The sequence below is a fragment of the Protopterus annectens genome, chromosome 8.part0 (assembly GCF_019279795.1).
Source record: "Protopterus annectens isolate FY-2018-M chromosome 8.part0, PAN1.0, whole genome shotgun sequence".
NCBI lineage: Eukaryota > Metazoa > Chordata > Ceratodontiformes > Protopteridae > Protopterus > Protopterus annectens.
Window position 1 is genome coordinate 386618131 of NC_056741.1, and position 17713 is coordinate 386635843.

The following is a 17713-nucleotide window of genomic DNA, read 5'->3' on the forward strand; positions in this document are numbered from 1 at the left end:
CGGAGAATCTAGGGTCTCAAACATCTACCCTACACAGATAGGCTAAAAGCCCCGTCTCTACTCAGTCTCCTACAGACTCCTCAGAGGTGACCTCTGTCTGGCATACAAAGCAATCTCAGACCCCACCCTGATGGGACTGCTGCATATCTGCAAGTCAAGCTTCACTCAAGTAACCCGCACATGCAACCTCAACCTGGTCTGTGACATCAATTCGACTTGTTGGCGAGACAGACTTGTGTCCCAGAGACTCCTCCTTCTGTGAAATAGACTCCCTCTCCACGTAAAGCAGAGTAACTCATTACCCCTTTTTAAGCGCAACCTGGATAACTGGATGGGGAACAGAAAATACACCCCTGGTATGCCACCTATGTCCCTGCTGGATAGTGGCATAGGGTGTTGACTTGTTGGAACATGGGCTAAAATTCTTGACTAGGCTTGTAAGGGCCTCAGGGCCAATAGCCTACTAACTGCCTATGATCCTATAAACCACCTTTTTCTATTGTATGGATCAACCATTCCCACTTGGCCCTTGCCCTTTCTTCCTCTCAGATAAAATCCTTTAAATCTTTATTAATTACTCTCTACATTTTCTCCTCTGGTTGTTAAAAATATGCCTGACCTATATATACAACTAAAGGGATGAAACCATATATCCACTGCTTGTATCTCACCATCCTTATGCTAAAACAAAATCTTCCAGTTTCTCAGTTTTTGTATTAGCCTTTGTTTAGTCTCCTCCCACATACCTTTAGCTGCCATAACAAAATCCTTTTTAAATCCATAATCCTAAATACTTCATTTTATCATGTCCCCTGTGGGTACATAAAACAAAGGCTGTAAACCATCTTCACTAATGTTATATCCTGAAAAGACTTGAAACAGTCTCAGAACGTCCCGCAACACCGAGATGTCCTTTTCCGGTTTTGTCAGGTACAAAATAATATTGTCTGCAAATAAAGCCACCTTTTCTAGATTAATATACCAATTATATCCTGGATTTGAGTCTCTTACTTTCTTTGTAAATGGCACTAAATATAAAGTAAATAATAAAGTTAAAAAAGGGGGCACCTCTGCCTTGATCCTCTCTTCAGTCACAACTTGTCTGGGAGGGACCCTCCCATTTGAATTTTTGCCACCCATCCCCCATATATCCTCCTAGTTGATCTTATTATTGTATCAGGGAATGCAAATGCTTCTATTGCCCAATTCATAAAGTCCCAGCTTACTCTGTCAAATGTTTTCCTCTGCAATCAAGACCCACCAAGAGCAGCAGTATTTTCTTACATGTTGCTTCCCTCTGGATCATTATTGTACTATTAGCACTGTCAAATGTTCGCTTCCTCTTCACAAAACCACAGTGATCTACAACTATCAATTCTGGCAACACCTTTGCCTTTCTTTTAGCTATTAAGGACGTACACATTTTACAATCTTGGTTTAAAATTGCAATGGGCCTATCTATATGAAGCTGGTTCTGATGGGTATTTACTGCCTTTAAGCATTACAACTTTCTTCCAGAATGTTGGTGCTTTCCCTCCTTTTAAAATATGGTTAAACAAAACTTTCCAGAACTTTAATCATTTTTTTCCCTCCAAGCTTTCAAAGTTCCACACAGATACCATTTATGCCAAGAGATTTTCCAGCAGACCGATTACACGTCACCATTTTTATCTCATCTCCTCCTATCTCAACTGTTAGTTGTTAAGCCTCGTCTACTTCTAACCTTGGTATATTTAAGTCTTCCATAAATATTCCCATGTGTGCTCTTTCTTGATTTTCACATTTCTCTCTGCTTTATACAAATTTTCATAACATTTCCGAAACCTCTCCAATACCTCTACAGGATCTCTGATTATTTTTCTTGTTATAGGCTCCCTATGTTTGGCAACGGCCATTTCTACTTCCTGTTGCCCAAGTCATTGTGCTAAAAGTTCATGCTCTGAAGTTATCAAACACAGTTGTTACACATAAAAAATTGTCATGGTTGAAATTAAAAGATCTTTTAGATAATGATATGGACCTTGTACATAGTTCTGAGATTCCCCTTTTTCTGCAATACTTTAACCTTTGCCAGCTCCTCTAAATAATTTTTGTTACTAACCATATCTCTTTCTTTTTATTTCTACCTTATTGTTAAACTCCACTTTCATTTTATCCCATATCTCTTTCTTTTTATTTCTACCCTATTACTAAACTCCACTTTCATTTTATCCCACTCAGTGCTATCACTTCTGAAGAAATTTCTATCTTCCCTAATAATTCTCAAATAATTTCCACTACTAGTTCCTTAAATTACTCATATGTGGAAAGCTGTTAGGGTCTTACTTTTACTTCATTACCCTGCATTTTAGCTGTTATTGGTGCATGATCTGAATTAGTTATTTAATAGCTGTTGAAGTTTTGAATTAAATGCAAGTGTTCCTGTAAAATATACATTTATGTCTAGTCTAGCCAGCTTTTGTACCCTTTGGAATAATATGTAAAATTATCTCAGTGTTCATACCACTGAATTCTCATCTTCCATACCAATATTTTCATAAATTTCTTCAGAAATCTGCCTTTGTTATATTTTTCCCTTCAAGGTCCCCAGACACATCCTAACTGTTGCAAATAAAAAGTTCCACTCCCCACCCGTAAGTAATATTCCCTGCTGAAAGCTGATTATTTCTCAGAAAATGTTCTTAACCTCCATAGCAGCAGCTTTAGGTGGAATATAAATACATGCCAGAGTAATCCTCCTCCCTTGCCAGTAGCCCCTTTCCTCTAAACCTCTCAGTACAAGAAATCTGGACAAAACCTAAAATAATGGTGGTACAAAGACCCAAAAATAGGGCCGGATTTTAAATAATGCTTTTATAAATTTATACAGTTGTTAGAATAACAGGATTTGTGTTAGCATGCATTTTCTGAAGGATATTAAGTCTGAAGCTCAAATGTATATGTTACTGTTTAGTGACATCAATCCTCAGAGATTTGCCAGAAATCCATAAATTTTATGAGGAACGGACCAAAAATATGGGACAGTTGACAGGCATGATATTGGAGCTTCTCTAGTAATTTGTACAAGTACTTCCGTTTTCCTTTGTCCCTGACATTTTGCTGAATATCCATTCTGAAATCCTTTCTTTGTCAAATTCACATGCTTACTTATTTCCAAACGTGTCTCCTATAGCATTGCTATTTGCACTCTTTTTGCCTACACCTGCAAGACCATTCACATTCCAAAATAATATGGATAGCATGGCTATTCTGAAAAGAAGTTATTAGATCCAGCTAACATGTATATCAGCTTTTTTAAATGTCTGTTTCCATTGTTTGCATTATAAGTACCAACTAATGTTTGACAGCCTGATCCTTTATACAGGTAGTTTTGTCATCTCAATTTGAACCTGTAATCACATTTTACAAGACTTTTTGTTTTAATGAAAACCTTCATTTAAAAAAAAAAAAAAAAAAAAAAAACAACCCCCGAGGCACCCTCATAACCTATTATTTATTGACATTTGATTACCAGGAACGTCTGACTAGGTAGGACCCATTTTCAGCAGAGGACCATGGAGAGAAGCCCCAAGGTATTACAAAACATTTTAAGAACAATTTTACAGTCTTTAAAAATACAAAAATAAAACAAAACAAAAAACAGTTGAAATAATTGTACCAAATTAAACATAATATGAAAACATTGGTTAAGAATAGATGCAAGTTATAGGACAATGATTTAATAGGAAACTGTATCCGGTTTACGGAGAAATTAAATGGTAACTTAGTATAATACAAACATGAATTGCAATACAAAGAGGGAGAAAAGCATGTTTATGGCATAGTTAAAGAGAAAGACAGGGAAGAGAAACTGACAGAAGAAAGAGTGAGTGAAGAAGGGAGATTAAGGAGATGCAATATAATTAATATGGATTTGTTCACATTTAGGGATATAGTATATCCTGGTGTTCAGCAAAAACAGAGACAGCTTTTGGCTAGGACTTTATCTCTAGCTTTACTGACAGTATCTATATAGGTTAGAAGTGCTGTATTAGTACTATGGCAAGGACGGAAGCCATATTGTGTGGGGGATAGGAGTTCTTCCTGCAGGAGATAGTTTAGCAATTGTTTCTGACTACACTTTTCAACTATTTTGTAGAAGATGGATAAGATTGCTATATGACCAAATTTAGTAATGTCTGTTGAATTTCCTCCTTTGTGCAGAGGGATAATGTATAACTTTTTCTAAAGGGATGTAATGTGCGATTCCTGGACTAACCCATTGATAAGGACTGAGAGACAGCAGGCAATGTTATCGGCTGCTATTTTAAGGTATTCACTTGGAAGGTCATTAGCTGAAGTAAAGCACTGTTTGAGTTTATTTAAGAACAGTTTTAAATAGAATGTGGGTACAGGTGTGAAGGTGAAAAGTGGATGTGGTGATTTGTGGCTGCTGGGCAGGGTTAGGATTTGATGTAGGGGAATCCTTGGTTAGAGATGCTATAATATCTATGAAATAAGAGTTGAACCGTACTGCAGTTTCAAGTGAGGAGTCACTAGGAGAGGGGTCAAGGTTGAATTTATGGCTGGGATGCAAGACTTCTTTAACGGCTGTCGAGAATTTAAGGTTGCATTTACTATTATACTGAAAGTTATTATAGTATAGTTTTTTTTTTTGTTTTCATTAATTTGCGTTTTAGTACAACTGCAAATCATTCTGAAGTTTAAGATATTGTGGAGTTTTCTCTTTTTGCCATTCTTTCATGCTTTTTCTCTATCCTGCATTAACATCCTACTCTTTTTGGATTGCCAAATTTTATTATTTGTTTTTAGTCTCTTCCTTCTGGGAGGTGCAAGGCTATTTAGGAGCTGAGAATCGAACGGGACAACGTCTTGCTATGAGGCGACAACGCTACCGCAGCGGTGGTGGTGCTGCGGTAGCATTGTCGCCTCATAGCAAGACATTGTCCCGTCCGATTCTCACCTAGAGCGTCTTCTGTGTGGAGGCATACGTGAATGGGGCGTGCCTTCGTTGAAGTTTGGGCATCAGGGCTGGTAACCCAGTATGTAAAAATCCACTACCAATCATTAGCGGACCGGAGTTCTGCTGTGGCGACCCCTAACCGGGAAAAGCCGAAAGACACAACAAGTAAAGTTGTACTGAATTCTTTTACTGCATCACCTAAGCAGAGGGTTTTTAGAAAGTTCCAGTTAAAAGATGATAGGTTAGTAATGAACATTCCTGGGTTAAACTTGGAAAAGTTGTGTGCCGTTTTATAAACATAATGTTTTTTAAGTGGATGTATGAGATGTCTAGTTGTATACATTGGGAGAGTGTTACTCAGATAATCAGACACTGTACCTGAGGTGGTGTATTTGGTGGGGTCCGATTCTAGGATCCAGTCTAATAGGGAATTTGATGGCTTACTATAATGTGTAAGCCTATTAATTAGTTGTGTGTAACCAAAGAAGTTCACTGTAGTTGTAGGACAGTTAGAGTTTTATGTCCAACCTATTAACATTCACATCACCTACTAGTATTTTTTGTAGCATTAGCTTAAAGCAAACCCATAAAACTATGCATGTCTTCAAATAATAAATTTTAACTATCCTGATAGGAACCAGCTGGTGATTTCTTGAGCCAGGAATGTGCACAGTTATTGCCTGCCAACCTACAAATGCCATGGAGCAAAGTGGTGCAGTACTGCTTCATACTAGTTGTACCCCCCTGCTGCTGGTCATTTTAACACTGCTCTCCCCTACAGTAAATTGCTAATATACACTACGCACTAATTTACACCATGCCTGAAAATTACTGTGTCAGGCTCCAGTTGAACCCTTTGTTTTGGATACAGATGCCTTAATTTCTGAATATCTTGATTAAAATATGCCTGCTCTGAGTTGACTGACTAAACAGTGCTTACATTACCATTTCTGGGCAGAATTTCTTCCATGAAGCAGGAGACCCCCAAACCCCTCTCTACCACCATCACAAATGCAATGACTGATAATCCTTGAAGTTGCATTTTGACAATAAAGGCACTCTGTTTGGTGTGTCATTCCCAACTGCAAGGATTTTATTAAGATGGTCATAACGTGTGACTGGATACCAGTTGTCTTACTCGCAATACTTTCATACTCTTTGCCCAAACTTACAAACTGCTTTCACAGCACCCCCCACCCCAAACATCCTGCTCATGTCATAGCAGGACATGTAACAACAGTTCAGCAATATCAGTATCTCCTTCTTATGGTCCCCAAGCTTGCCTTCCTTTCAACTGTTATTCTGAACACCTTTCTCAATCTCATGTTTTGATATCCAACTCATTTTTTTTTGTTTGCTTGATATCAGTGTAGTTTTCCTGTATTTTTGCTCTTACCTCCCTCATGGTTTAGGAACTGAACATTTCCCTGGGAAAATTACGTGGCAAAAACTAGCCCTAAATCTCTCAAACAAAGTAAATCACTTCCAAACTGTCAGTATTATGGAGATGAAACTGTAGCAGCTCTCGTGTTATATGGCAGGCTTGGCTAAGGCCAAAAACAGATGGCTCACTGACAGTGAGAAAGAAAGATAGAAAATGGAGCCTGTGAGTTGGCTAAGAGTGTTGTATCCAAGGTCATTAGAGAGCTCAAATGTAGCTAGTTCAAACAAATATTCCTAGAAGGGGCTCTGCTGTGTAATGCAGCATTCTTCCCATACAACAAAGGAAAGAAAAGCAAGAACACCATTTACCTGCTTGATGCACAGAAAGCATGGCAACATTTCATTCAAGAGGCACATTCTCAAAAAGGTACTTGGCTATAAGTTTTTCTGTGAAGTTTCTGTGAGACGTGTCAACTTAGGTAAAGGTAAGCAGAGGAAAAGAAGAAAAAAAAAGTCATCAAAAGAACATTAGGTTGATAGGATACTAAGGATACCATGCAGGTACTAGCACCAACATCCAAAAAAACGAGTATGTCAACAGAGTTATCCCATAATGATGAAAACAATGCATCGATATTACTGCAGAAATCCACTACCAAAGAAGAATGAGCAAAAGCAAAATTATAAAGCATTTTTTATTTTTTTTGCAGGGAGGAAAACCCCCTCCCCCCTTCCATTTCACTTATAGTCTCATAACCGTGGAAAGTTAATGAAGAGCAAAGTTAAAACCCTTTCCTTCTCCCCATCTATAGCACAGTGCTGTGGAAAACGGCACAGTATAACTGCAACCAGACTTCAAACATCACAGCAAACAAATTCCCCAGTACCTCACACCCAAATCTTCAAATTAAAATACACCAGCACTATCACCAAACTTCCACCATCCAATTAACCTTGCCAAGGCTAGTAAATCCATTTAAAATCCTCACTTGCTCTACCAGTGAGGTTCAGCTCAGCTGTCCACTAGAATACAGTACAATCCCAAGTTCATCCCAATACACTTATACCTACCATCACCAAAACAAAGATCTCATAAAGTCTCCTTTTTCTTTTAAATGGTAACTATCGCTATACGTAAAACATACACACAAAGTTTTCCATTTATTGGGCCACATTCCCAGCACCATCAAAGCATCTATGCAGCAGGGTTATACTTCAAGGCAATATATTACCTTCAGGTGCAAGATGTTGACTCCACACCAAAGAAACTTTCATTGTAAACTTTTGGTTTTGTGTCTAATAGAGCTTATCTTTCATTTTAAAACTCCTTATAGTTTCAACTAGAAACTGCAACAGTTACGTAAAAATATATGTTCCCTTTCCACAGAAGTCTACTTAACATGACAATCTGAATGTTTGACTTCTGTGTTAAACTTAATAGGGAAACAACCATACAAAAGAGAAGTGAAATACATCAGCTCTCATATAAACAAAGATTAAAAAAACAACACATGGCAATCATAGACATTTATTTCTTATTTGACTCCATTTATTAACTGGGACAGTCTGACTGGGCAATTGTCCTTTTCAACAGAGTCCCAGGGAAATAAAAACTATTAGTAATCAAACTTTCAGGACAGTATTCAAAAATGTACAGATATTATACAACAAAGAAAGAGGAAAAACATTTCCACAATACACTACTGATGTTTTCATGAAAACATTTGTACAAGAATAACACACTGACATTATGTAAGGGAGTAGAAAGATAAAACATATGAAATATTACAGAATAAAGACCATGAACTCAGGTACTAAATCTCAGTATCAATATTAAACTTAAAATGAAATATAACTAAAATGAGGGAAGAAAAGGGGTGGGGAGTAGAGAAGTGGAAACAAAAATAAATGGAGGGAAGAGTATAAAACAAAGAAAGGAAAAGACAGTTACAATAAAGTGGGAAAGAATGGGGATATATTGGAATAAGGCTAAAAGAGAACAAGTAGGAAGAAAATGACAATCTGAATGTTTGACTTCTGTGTTAAACTTAATAGGGAAACAACAATTATGCGAGAGGTAGCAGGAGGGGTTGGGACGGTGGCCTAATGTGTTTGCCTTACAAACACAAGGTGCAGGGTTTGAGTCTCCCAAGGGATAATTGGTTAGGCTTAAAATGTCTCGCAAGGGCAATTAGCTTAGTACTAATCTATGAACCTATGAAAAATAAGGGAATGGGTAAGAAATAATGATGTAACACTGTAAGAGAAGGGGGGAAGTAGGAGAAGAGTAATGAAAAAAAATGAGTGGAAGGGAATGGAAAAAAAGGAAAGACATCATGAATGCAGACAACATAAATCAGGGAAGAAGTCAGGTTTAATACTCGTAATAATGAGAGGAGGATGATGTGAGAGAAATGTTACAACAGCACGAGCTTAAATCCTCATTTAATATAATGACCTGACTATTTACTTACTAGGCCCTACTTTAGTTTTTATTGAAATACTTTTGAGGTCGATTCTATTCTAAGTTTTGGAGAAATGGGAGTTCCGCAGTTTACATATGTAGACCGAAACAGTGTCACCACAGTGGTCATGACATTTAGTGAGTAGTAGCTAGTTTACGTGCCAAGACTTGAGTTCTCTGTTGGGACATGTTTTGTAAGGCTATGGTTAATAGCTGGACATTATGTTTAAAAAAAGTACATTATGTACATTGTTACGTTGGAAATAATTAAAAGTATTACGTGTACTTTAAGAAACTGAAGTTACTGGAGTGCTCTACTGTAACCTGTTCTATTGGGTAAAGGCAGCAGCAAATTTAGCAAATTTATTACAACTCTTCTCCAAGTTATGGAGCAGACTTTTTTTGGTGATTTGTTAAACTGGATCATACATACATTAGATTTGGGAGGGAGAGAGACTGGGCTCAGCTTAGCTGCATTTCTTTTGTTACCATAAATTTATTACTGTACATAGCACACAATGTTTTTGATAAATGTTGGTGACTAGTTAATGTGCTGGCTGAACTGGAGATGCTTATTTATGATAACCCCCATTAGTTTAGTTTGAATAATCTGTTTCAAACGTTGCCTTACTTTAAGCTTATGGTCAGTAGTTTATGTGTGAGAGAATTCTTATGAGAGAAAGTAAAAAGAAAATTACTATATACCAAAAATAAATAAATAATGTATCGGTTATAATCTCTTTACCCACGCTTCTAGTTCATTATTAATTGCTTTTTGAGTTTGACTTTGGAGCCGAGCAGAGGTGTAGGTATGACAAATTAAGGTAGTGCCATCTGCACATCGAATTTTGGCAGCATTTCAACAAATTTATGAAGATTTTGGTAAATATGTTGAACAGCAGTGGTTTTAGTACTGAAACTTGAGGGGCATCTACTGATACGAGGTAAAAGCTGATTAGATATGTTTTTCCATAAGAGTGATTGTGATCTCTCAAAGGTCCAACTTATGAACCAGTTGAGGGCTAATTTAGTCAAGTAGGGCAAATCTGCTTATTAGTAATTTGTGGAAGTCACTGTCAAAGGCTTTCTACAGATCAAGTAATACTGCTGTAGTTAGGTAATTTTAATTCAGTAGCAACTTCATATTTAAGAAGGATAACATATCAGTATTTGTACTATGTTCTAGCCTAAAACCATGCAGAGCAGGAGGTAAAAGGTTATCACGGAGGTGATGCAATAGTTGCTTATACAAACATTTTTCTAGAATGTCATATACAGACAATAGTACTGTTAGTGGTCTGAAGTTTGAAAAAATAATGTCATTACTTATTTTATAAACTGGGATAAGATTACTTGCACAGTTTGGGTACATGTTGTTCAATGATTATTGCTTTGAGGTATACTGCTGGATGACCTGCAATGGGAAGATATTCAGATGCTAGGTTTTAATTTTCTTAGTAGTTTTAAGTGCTAGCCACAGTATATGTAGATGTTGTTTTGAGTTGATCGGTTGGAATGTAATTTGAATTAAAATCAGGACTGGCAGTTACGATGAGGAAGTAGGGAAGCAGTAGCTTGCATTAATTTGTTATTCAGTTTAGAAGCAATATTGTAGCTGATATCATTTAGAAGGGGACTCTGTTGTGTAGTTTACCCTGGTTTCAAAAGTTTGTTAATGCCATGTCAGAATACTTTGAGATTCCTACTGTTAACAGACTGAAAGTAAAAACAGTTTATATGATAAATTATTTCTAAATGATCTGTAAGTTTGAAATGTCAGTGAGCTGTCATGTTTTGTCTACTTTTCCAAATTTTATTTCTTTGGAGTCGTTTGTTTTGTTTTTGAGGACAGCCATGGCTGGTGAGCTTTTTTATTTTACTGTTTCCTTAGTGGAGCAATTAAGTTTAGAATGTCATGGAAGGTGTTATTAAAGTAAGAATCTGATCATCTACAGAGAGGTATTTTAATGGGCTCCAAATAGGATGGCAAAGCAAAGAGTTAAAGTTAGTATCAGAGAAGCTTTTCTTAGACAAATTAAAAATAGTACACTTGGACACTTTAGACTATGCCCACATTATATAGGTATGATGATAGTCAGGGAGAGTTCCTGTAGTAAAGGCACAATTGCTATTGCCAGTTAGTATCAAATTTAAGATACGACACCTGTTTGAGGTTGTCAGTTCTGGTAGCTTCTGCTATTAATTGTATCGGGCCAAATAGATTGATAGAAGATTGAGAAGTGTTGATTGTCCTGACTATTTTATGAGTGACGTATTGGACCAATTAATGTTTACATCACCTTTATTGGAGCAATTAATGTTTACATCACCTAAAATTATTATATCTTGTTTTATGGTAGATGCCACCAAGACAGAGTATCTTCACGAGTCTCAGCGTTATAGGTGACTTGATCTGGTGCAATATAGAATGTTACAATGTACAGGAGACTGAAGCAATTTAGTTAACAGCAGGAATTCAGTGTTGTTAAAGGAAAGGGTACAAGTGTATTAAAAACTGTAAGTTCAAGCTTCTTGCAGTAGGGGTGTTAGAATACCTCCTGCTCTTTTTGTTAAGTGATCTACTCTGAATATGTTATAACTTGGTGGGATAATGTAGTCATTAATGAATATTATTAGCCTGACATCTTAACAGACACCTGGCTAAAATTTATAATCTGCCCATGCATGTAGAAGATCAAGTTTATTTCAGCTGCTCCAAGTATTTAAGTGATTATGATGCATTTTACAAGTTTTTTTTTTTTAATTAGAATGTCATTAAAGTATGTAGGGCCTGAATTTAAGTATGCATCATCACAGAGCAAGTAGTATAGGAATAACTCTTGATCTTTAATTGCAACTATACTTACTTCATTACGTCAAGTTCTTTTTTAGGACAAGAGTTTATTTGTGGGTAAATATACAGTACAAATTTCAAAACAGGATTTGGCTATATGCATTTGTTTTTTATGATGGGGTAAATTTACACTGTTAATTGTAAAGTAAAGGTTTGTATCAGTGGTAGGTGTGGAGTATGGTAGTTAGTGAACTCAAAACTATTAGAAGGGCTAGTATAACATGAAGGAGCATTGTTATGCTAAAGAACTGGATGTTGATAGTTTTGCCATATTCCTTAAGAATATACAAAATTACTTTTAATGTTCATGAGGCTTGTATGATTTTGAATAATGTATACATGGTCTACAAAACATTTTTGACATATTTATTTATTGTGGAAGCACAATTCAAAAAGAGAGAGCACGCAGCTGAAAATATTTTTCTGAAAGTCTCCACACACACTTGGATGCAAAGACGAAAATACTTCCTCACATATATTAGAGCCACACAGGTTTCAGCTACAATCTGAAATGGGCGAAGTAAACTGCTGACATACATGTACACACACCTTCCCCATATGAAATTATTATCTCATTTAGCTGATCCCCCCAGTTTCTGGCCATCGATATGTAGTCTATAATTCTACCTTCACTCTAATCATGCCACACAGTCTCAGCACTGTCCTTTTAACAAATGCTTTCTTAGCTATAGGACGGCTTCCTGTGCTCCTCCTACTTCATACTGCTGCTCTCTTGCTGCTGCAAGAATTGTGTCTCATAACAAAACACACAACCCTCCTGTCCTATGCACCTTCATGATAAAGACATTCCCTCAACCTGTCACTAGTGCACACCTTCCAGTAATAATCAGCCTAACAATGTAGGTAAGCACAGCTGTACCACCTTCCAGATTTTGCTACCGTCTTGTCATCAAAACACTGCAAAGACTCTCCGTTCAACCCTCCTGCACCTGCTCCTTACCCTCTCATCCTCCTGGCCCAGTGCCATCTCTGTAGCCTATTCTTTCTCTATCCCATCCATGGCACCACTCTTATTCTAACAGGGCTGTGGCTCACTTTATCCAGTAAGACAAGAATGCTTACAGAATGACCAAAAAAAATGTTCTCATATGTCATTCGGTTATGTTCCTGAAGTGCATCATATCATCTCCATTATGTTTACTTTGCAGTTAGCGTTTTTCATTCTGCACACTCTGAATTGTGTATGTATTATTTAAATTTATTAACTGCCCCAGAGCACTAATATATGTAGTTACACTGGTGTAGGTTTCATTCTGAATACTTTTAAACTTGTTAAGTGACACAGAGCACTAATGCATACAGAAACACCACCTAAAACGTTGCAGTGACATTGGTGTGTGTTTTCCTTCTGCATACTTTGAAGTGTGTATATATTATTTAATTAAACTTGTTACCCGACACAAAGCACTAATACATACAGAAACAACACCTACAATGTTATATATTTTATTTTAAAAATTACACTTCCACAGATTTTCTACCACATTTTAAGAGATGCACACACCTGGAATTTACAGAATAGCCACATCACTGAATCATTATGATCCCTGTTTTCAATTACAAATAAAGTAGCTGCCATACCTCTCAACCTCTCTCTGAGCAAGAAATCTGGACAAAGCCATAAATAATGGGAGACAAAGGCCCCCAAAATAGGGACAATGTTTAAATACTGTTCTTAAAAACTTAGAAAGCTGATAAAAGAACAGGTTTGAATTACCATTAATTTTCTGAAGGGTATGAAGCTTGAAACTCAATGTATGTCATTATATTCTGACTTGAATCCTCAATGATTTGCTATAAAACCACAACTTTATGAGAAACAGACCAAACACATGAGGGAAAAATCATAATGCCATGTTACAATTCATCAGCACAGCACGTCTGCACTTACACTGTGTACCTTCAAACCCACACAAGCACTATTCAAGACCTTGAAATCTTCACGTGATAGTTAGGACTTTGAAATTTTCACGTGATAGTTAAGTCTGTCTTAAAGTCTTTTCACTGAAAATAAACTACGTGTTTTGAATCACTACTTCACATAGTGTTTTCAGCATACGAATGCGATATGTTAAGCATACAGAGCCCCTTCTATAAACATTAAAACTACAGTACAAAATGAAAAACGTATAGCAACGTAGTATACAGAAAATAAACACTAAGCTCTTGTTTTACCATCACTATGAAGCACTCTAAGCCATTGAAACGCAGACTGACAGAAGAACTTATGTTACATTTGAATGATTTCCGAACTAAACACAGACTTTACAAAACGAAAATCCTTAAGAAAGAAAAACAGAGAGCGATATACAGATCATATGTAAAGTGACTTACTTACCACTTGCAATTCAGGAGCAAGCTGCTTAATCTTAAAGGACGATTTAGATCCGGATAACATAGCTGATCCGTTAAAGGGACGGTTCTATGTTCGGGTCTGAGGTGGAAGCAATGTAGTACAAAAATTAGGAAACAATTAAAGACAAACAACCATATCACTTAGTCCATGGTGCTCCAGGTAGCAAGAAGCTAATGTTTTCTTATTCCTATGTCACTAACTCCGCAAAAGTGCTCTTGACCAACCATAATGTCGGGTATGATGCACATGTATTTTAAGCTCGCTTTTTACTTTACTTTAGAGGAAGGCTGCTGGCTTTTGAAGTGCTGGTGGTCGGGGCCCCTTGCTTTTCTTGCGTCCCTACTAACTTGTATTGTGTAAAGAATACAGCTCTCAGCGCCATAGTGAAACTGACACTTGTAGGGTAGAAGGGAGAAGCTTACATACACATGCTACAAAGGCCGACCAGCTCCGCTTTTTAAAGAGACATTGTCCTGTTTCTGAAAGAATTGTGTCTACCTCCCCCGCCTTCTACTAACTGTACCTACGCCTGTTTGACTTCTGTGTGAAAAAAATGTATCCTAATAAACTTTCGAGTCATACCACTTTCTTTCACGGGACAACTATTCTCCTCCCCAAAAAGGTACCTGTCTCAAATTGGAATAAACGCATTTGTGTCTGAGTAACAACTATTTGTTACTTGGAACTGAATGTGTTGAGACCAAATACTTTCCTCGCTCAGTCATCGATTGAGGATGCTACCTTGTCTCGCCCTAGATCTATGTAAACATTTATGTTATTCCATTTGTTAAGCGGGATACTCTGGCCGAATAAATTATCCCATTTTAGCAAACCTCAACTTCTAAGCGCAACAAATCTAGACCAAACTAAACATAATTATAGAACGGGATGGGGGCCGCCCAAAATTAGGGTCAGATTGTAAATATTGCTTTTAGAAACTTAGAAAGTTGCAACAGATTTTGAGTTAGCATGGATTTTTCAGAAGGATATTAAGTCTGAAACTCAAATGTATGTGATTATTTAATGACGTCAGTCCTCATTTGATTAGAAAACCGCAAATTGTATGACAGACCAAAATATGAGGCAAAAATCTGAACAGCCTGCGAAAATCTGGATAAATGAAACGTGCACTCATTTGACGGCATTTTTTTTTTTTTTGTTTGTTTGTTTGTTAAAACTGAATTTGGCTTGTAGTTAAGTGGTAGATTAAAGCAAACTATATGAATTCTAAATAACTGGAGTGGTTAAATGCAGTAAAAGGTCTCAGACTTTGGACTGTCACTGAGACAGCCCCTAAAACCTAGTTTCAATATTATAGCTACAATCCCAGTAATATTCTGTGTGGTCAGAAAATAATTAGTTAAATAATGTCACTTAAGAATCAGACAAAAGATCACCCAACGCCTGTGCTCTTCTTGTTGAGCAATTTTCACAGGTTTTTGAGGTTAAATATATTGTGTAGTGCCAGCTGATATTGTTTTAGATCGGCTGGCACAATGCAAACATAGGTGGTTAGTAATTATTTACAGTTTATGGACCCAATGCTGACTGTTTATCAGTGACAGCAGTGATGTAGTGTTAACTTGACGGAATGACTATCGAACCCAAGGAAGCACATACACTCTCTTGTGCAAGAGAAAGTAAAATTATATTTGTCTTAAAGTTTTAGGAGTCAAGAGGTTCGAGAACCGAGGCAGCGTTCCTGTGATGTGTGTTATGTTATCTGTTCTCTATCCAAATGCGCTGTTTAAAGCCACAAAGGGTAATCTTTGTTAGTGACTGCCAATAATCCATGTCTACGACAGTATCTAAACTGAATAATTTCATAACTGGCACAATTACATACGGTTGTACGGAATAAGGTAAATATTTGCCCTCAGACGACTGCAAACTTTGCCTCAGTGTTCACTGTGTATTGATGTAGAGATCGGGTATCTGGCTAGAGCAAACACATAGACAAACATAAATGGAAACTAACAATAACCACATCCCTAATAAACGCCGAGTGTACGAAAAAGTAAAAGAAACGTGAACGAAAAGAGACTGACTATCAATAACAGTGAGGCACTTCCATAGGAATATTTTTAGAAGGCAGTTACTAAGTAACGCCGTACCATTAAAGCTGAGCTGGCAGAAATACCATTGGGTCTATCAGGAGCGGCCTTAGGTCAACTGGTGCCCCAGGCAAAAAGGCTCCACGGCGACCCCCATCACACCACCCAGTGCCCCAGCTTGGTCTACCTTCACCAAATAAATACTGGAAAAGCGCCCCTATTAGAGCAGCGCCCTATGTGCCTAGTTGGCCTATGCCCAAGGCTGGCTACGGGGTCTATACTGTTTTGGTGCTATATGCTACAAACATGCTTGGATTTAGGTTTGCCATCTTTAAGCGGGGCAAAGTGGGACATGGGGATGTGGTCAATATGACCCTGGCACACACTCTACCCATGAGAGTAGTGGATCTAGTATTTTGCAGAAGGAGGCATAGTTTGAAAAGAAGAGCAATAGGAAGTGTGTGTGTGTGTGTGTGTGTGTGTGTGTGTGTGTGTGTGTGTGTGTGTGTGTGTGTGTGTGTGGGGGGGGGGGGTGATAAACAGAGATGGCCTTAGATGAAAGAGAGGCCTGGGCAAAGGGTCATGGAGCCCCCTGTTCCCTACTTGACATCCACACACTATACAGATTACTTTTTCCTACCAATTCTCAAATAATATTCTTCAGCTGTTTTCTGCATCCTTTCAATACGGTCTAAGTGGCAAAGGGTGCACTGTGATAACTGTGGAATAAATAAGTGAATTAAGATAGGGAAATGAGGGACTCCAGACCCCCAGAGACCACAAGTTTTTAAATGCTTTGAGGCCCACTTTAGAGCTTTTTTTCCAACCTTGTCATGAAATAACTGCCCCGAAACAGCACATGTAAAGAAATACATTCAATTTTATTCTTTTCTTTTAGGGTAGAAGTGTTTCCTGACAAAACAAGCAATTTACAAAGTGTGGAGAGAAATGCTTGTAAGAATGCATAAAACAAATCTGGATATAGTACCTGCCTCCTTATCAATCACTAAAAAAGTCACCTTCAGAGTATCCCCCTGATGTTCATCTAGGATGATTGTCAAGGAACAAATTGTCACAGTTTTAAATATCAAGCGGCTGTTGTCATGCATATACACAGTGTGCCCCCCTCATCTTTATCCCCAAAGGCAGATACCTCCCCATGTACCACTGTGATGTCATACTGGGACAAAACTAAAACAACAAATAAAACACAGTAAGAAATTTCAAGCTGTTGCTGTCAGACATATATAAACAGCAAACCACTATCCTCCAAAATAGCCATGTATCTGATGTTTGATTATGAGCAGGGGTGTAGCCAGAGATTTACATTTTGTACTGTCTCAAACCTAATGTTGCTGCTTCCAGTACCCACTTGTCAGTGTAGAAATGAACTCACCCCTCGCAATGCTACCCCAATATACATGGAAAGATGTACTTTCTTTTCAACTATTACAATTAACTGCCATACAAAGCTAGTTATAGAGATGTATTCCTTTGGCACAAGAATTGTTTGTGAACTGCTATACTGTGAATATTCATTTACACAGTTCTAAACATTTTGTGCTTTTTTAGTGTTGACATTAACACGAGCTGATCAGAACAACTGGACACATTTCAG

At 37.4% G+C, this 17713-nt stretch overlaps 1 protein-coding gene across 1 annotated transcript in view; it reads right to left on the bottom strand.

The window, feature by feature from the left end:
* The window catches only part of MTMR11 (myotubularin related protein 11), a 1184472-nt gene extending 1169864 nt beyond the window's left edge, over positions 1 to 14608 (bottom strand). Inside the window, exon 1 of the mRNA XM_044079897.1 lies at positions 14024 to 14608. Within this exon, the coding sequence (XP_043935832.1) occupies positions 14024 to 14083 (60 nt within the window). The 5' untranslated portion in view covers positions 14084 to 14608. The remainder of the gene's footprint in view (positions 1 to 14023) is intronic.
* Between the last annotated feature and the right edge of the window lie 3105 nt (positions 14609 to 17713).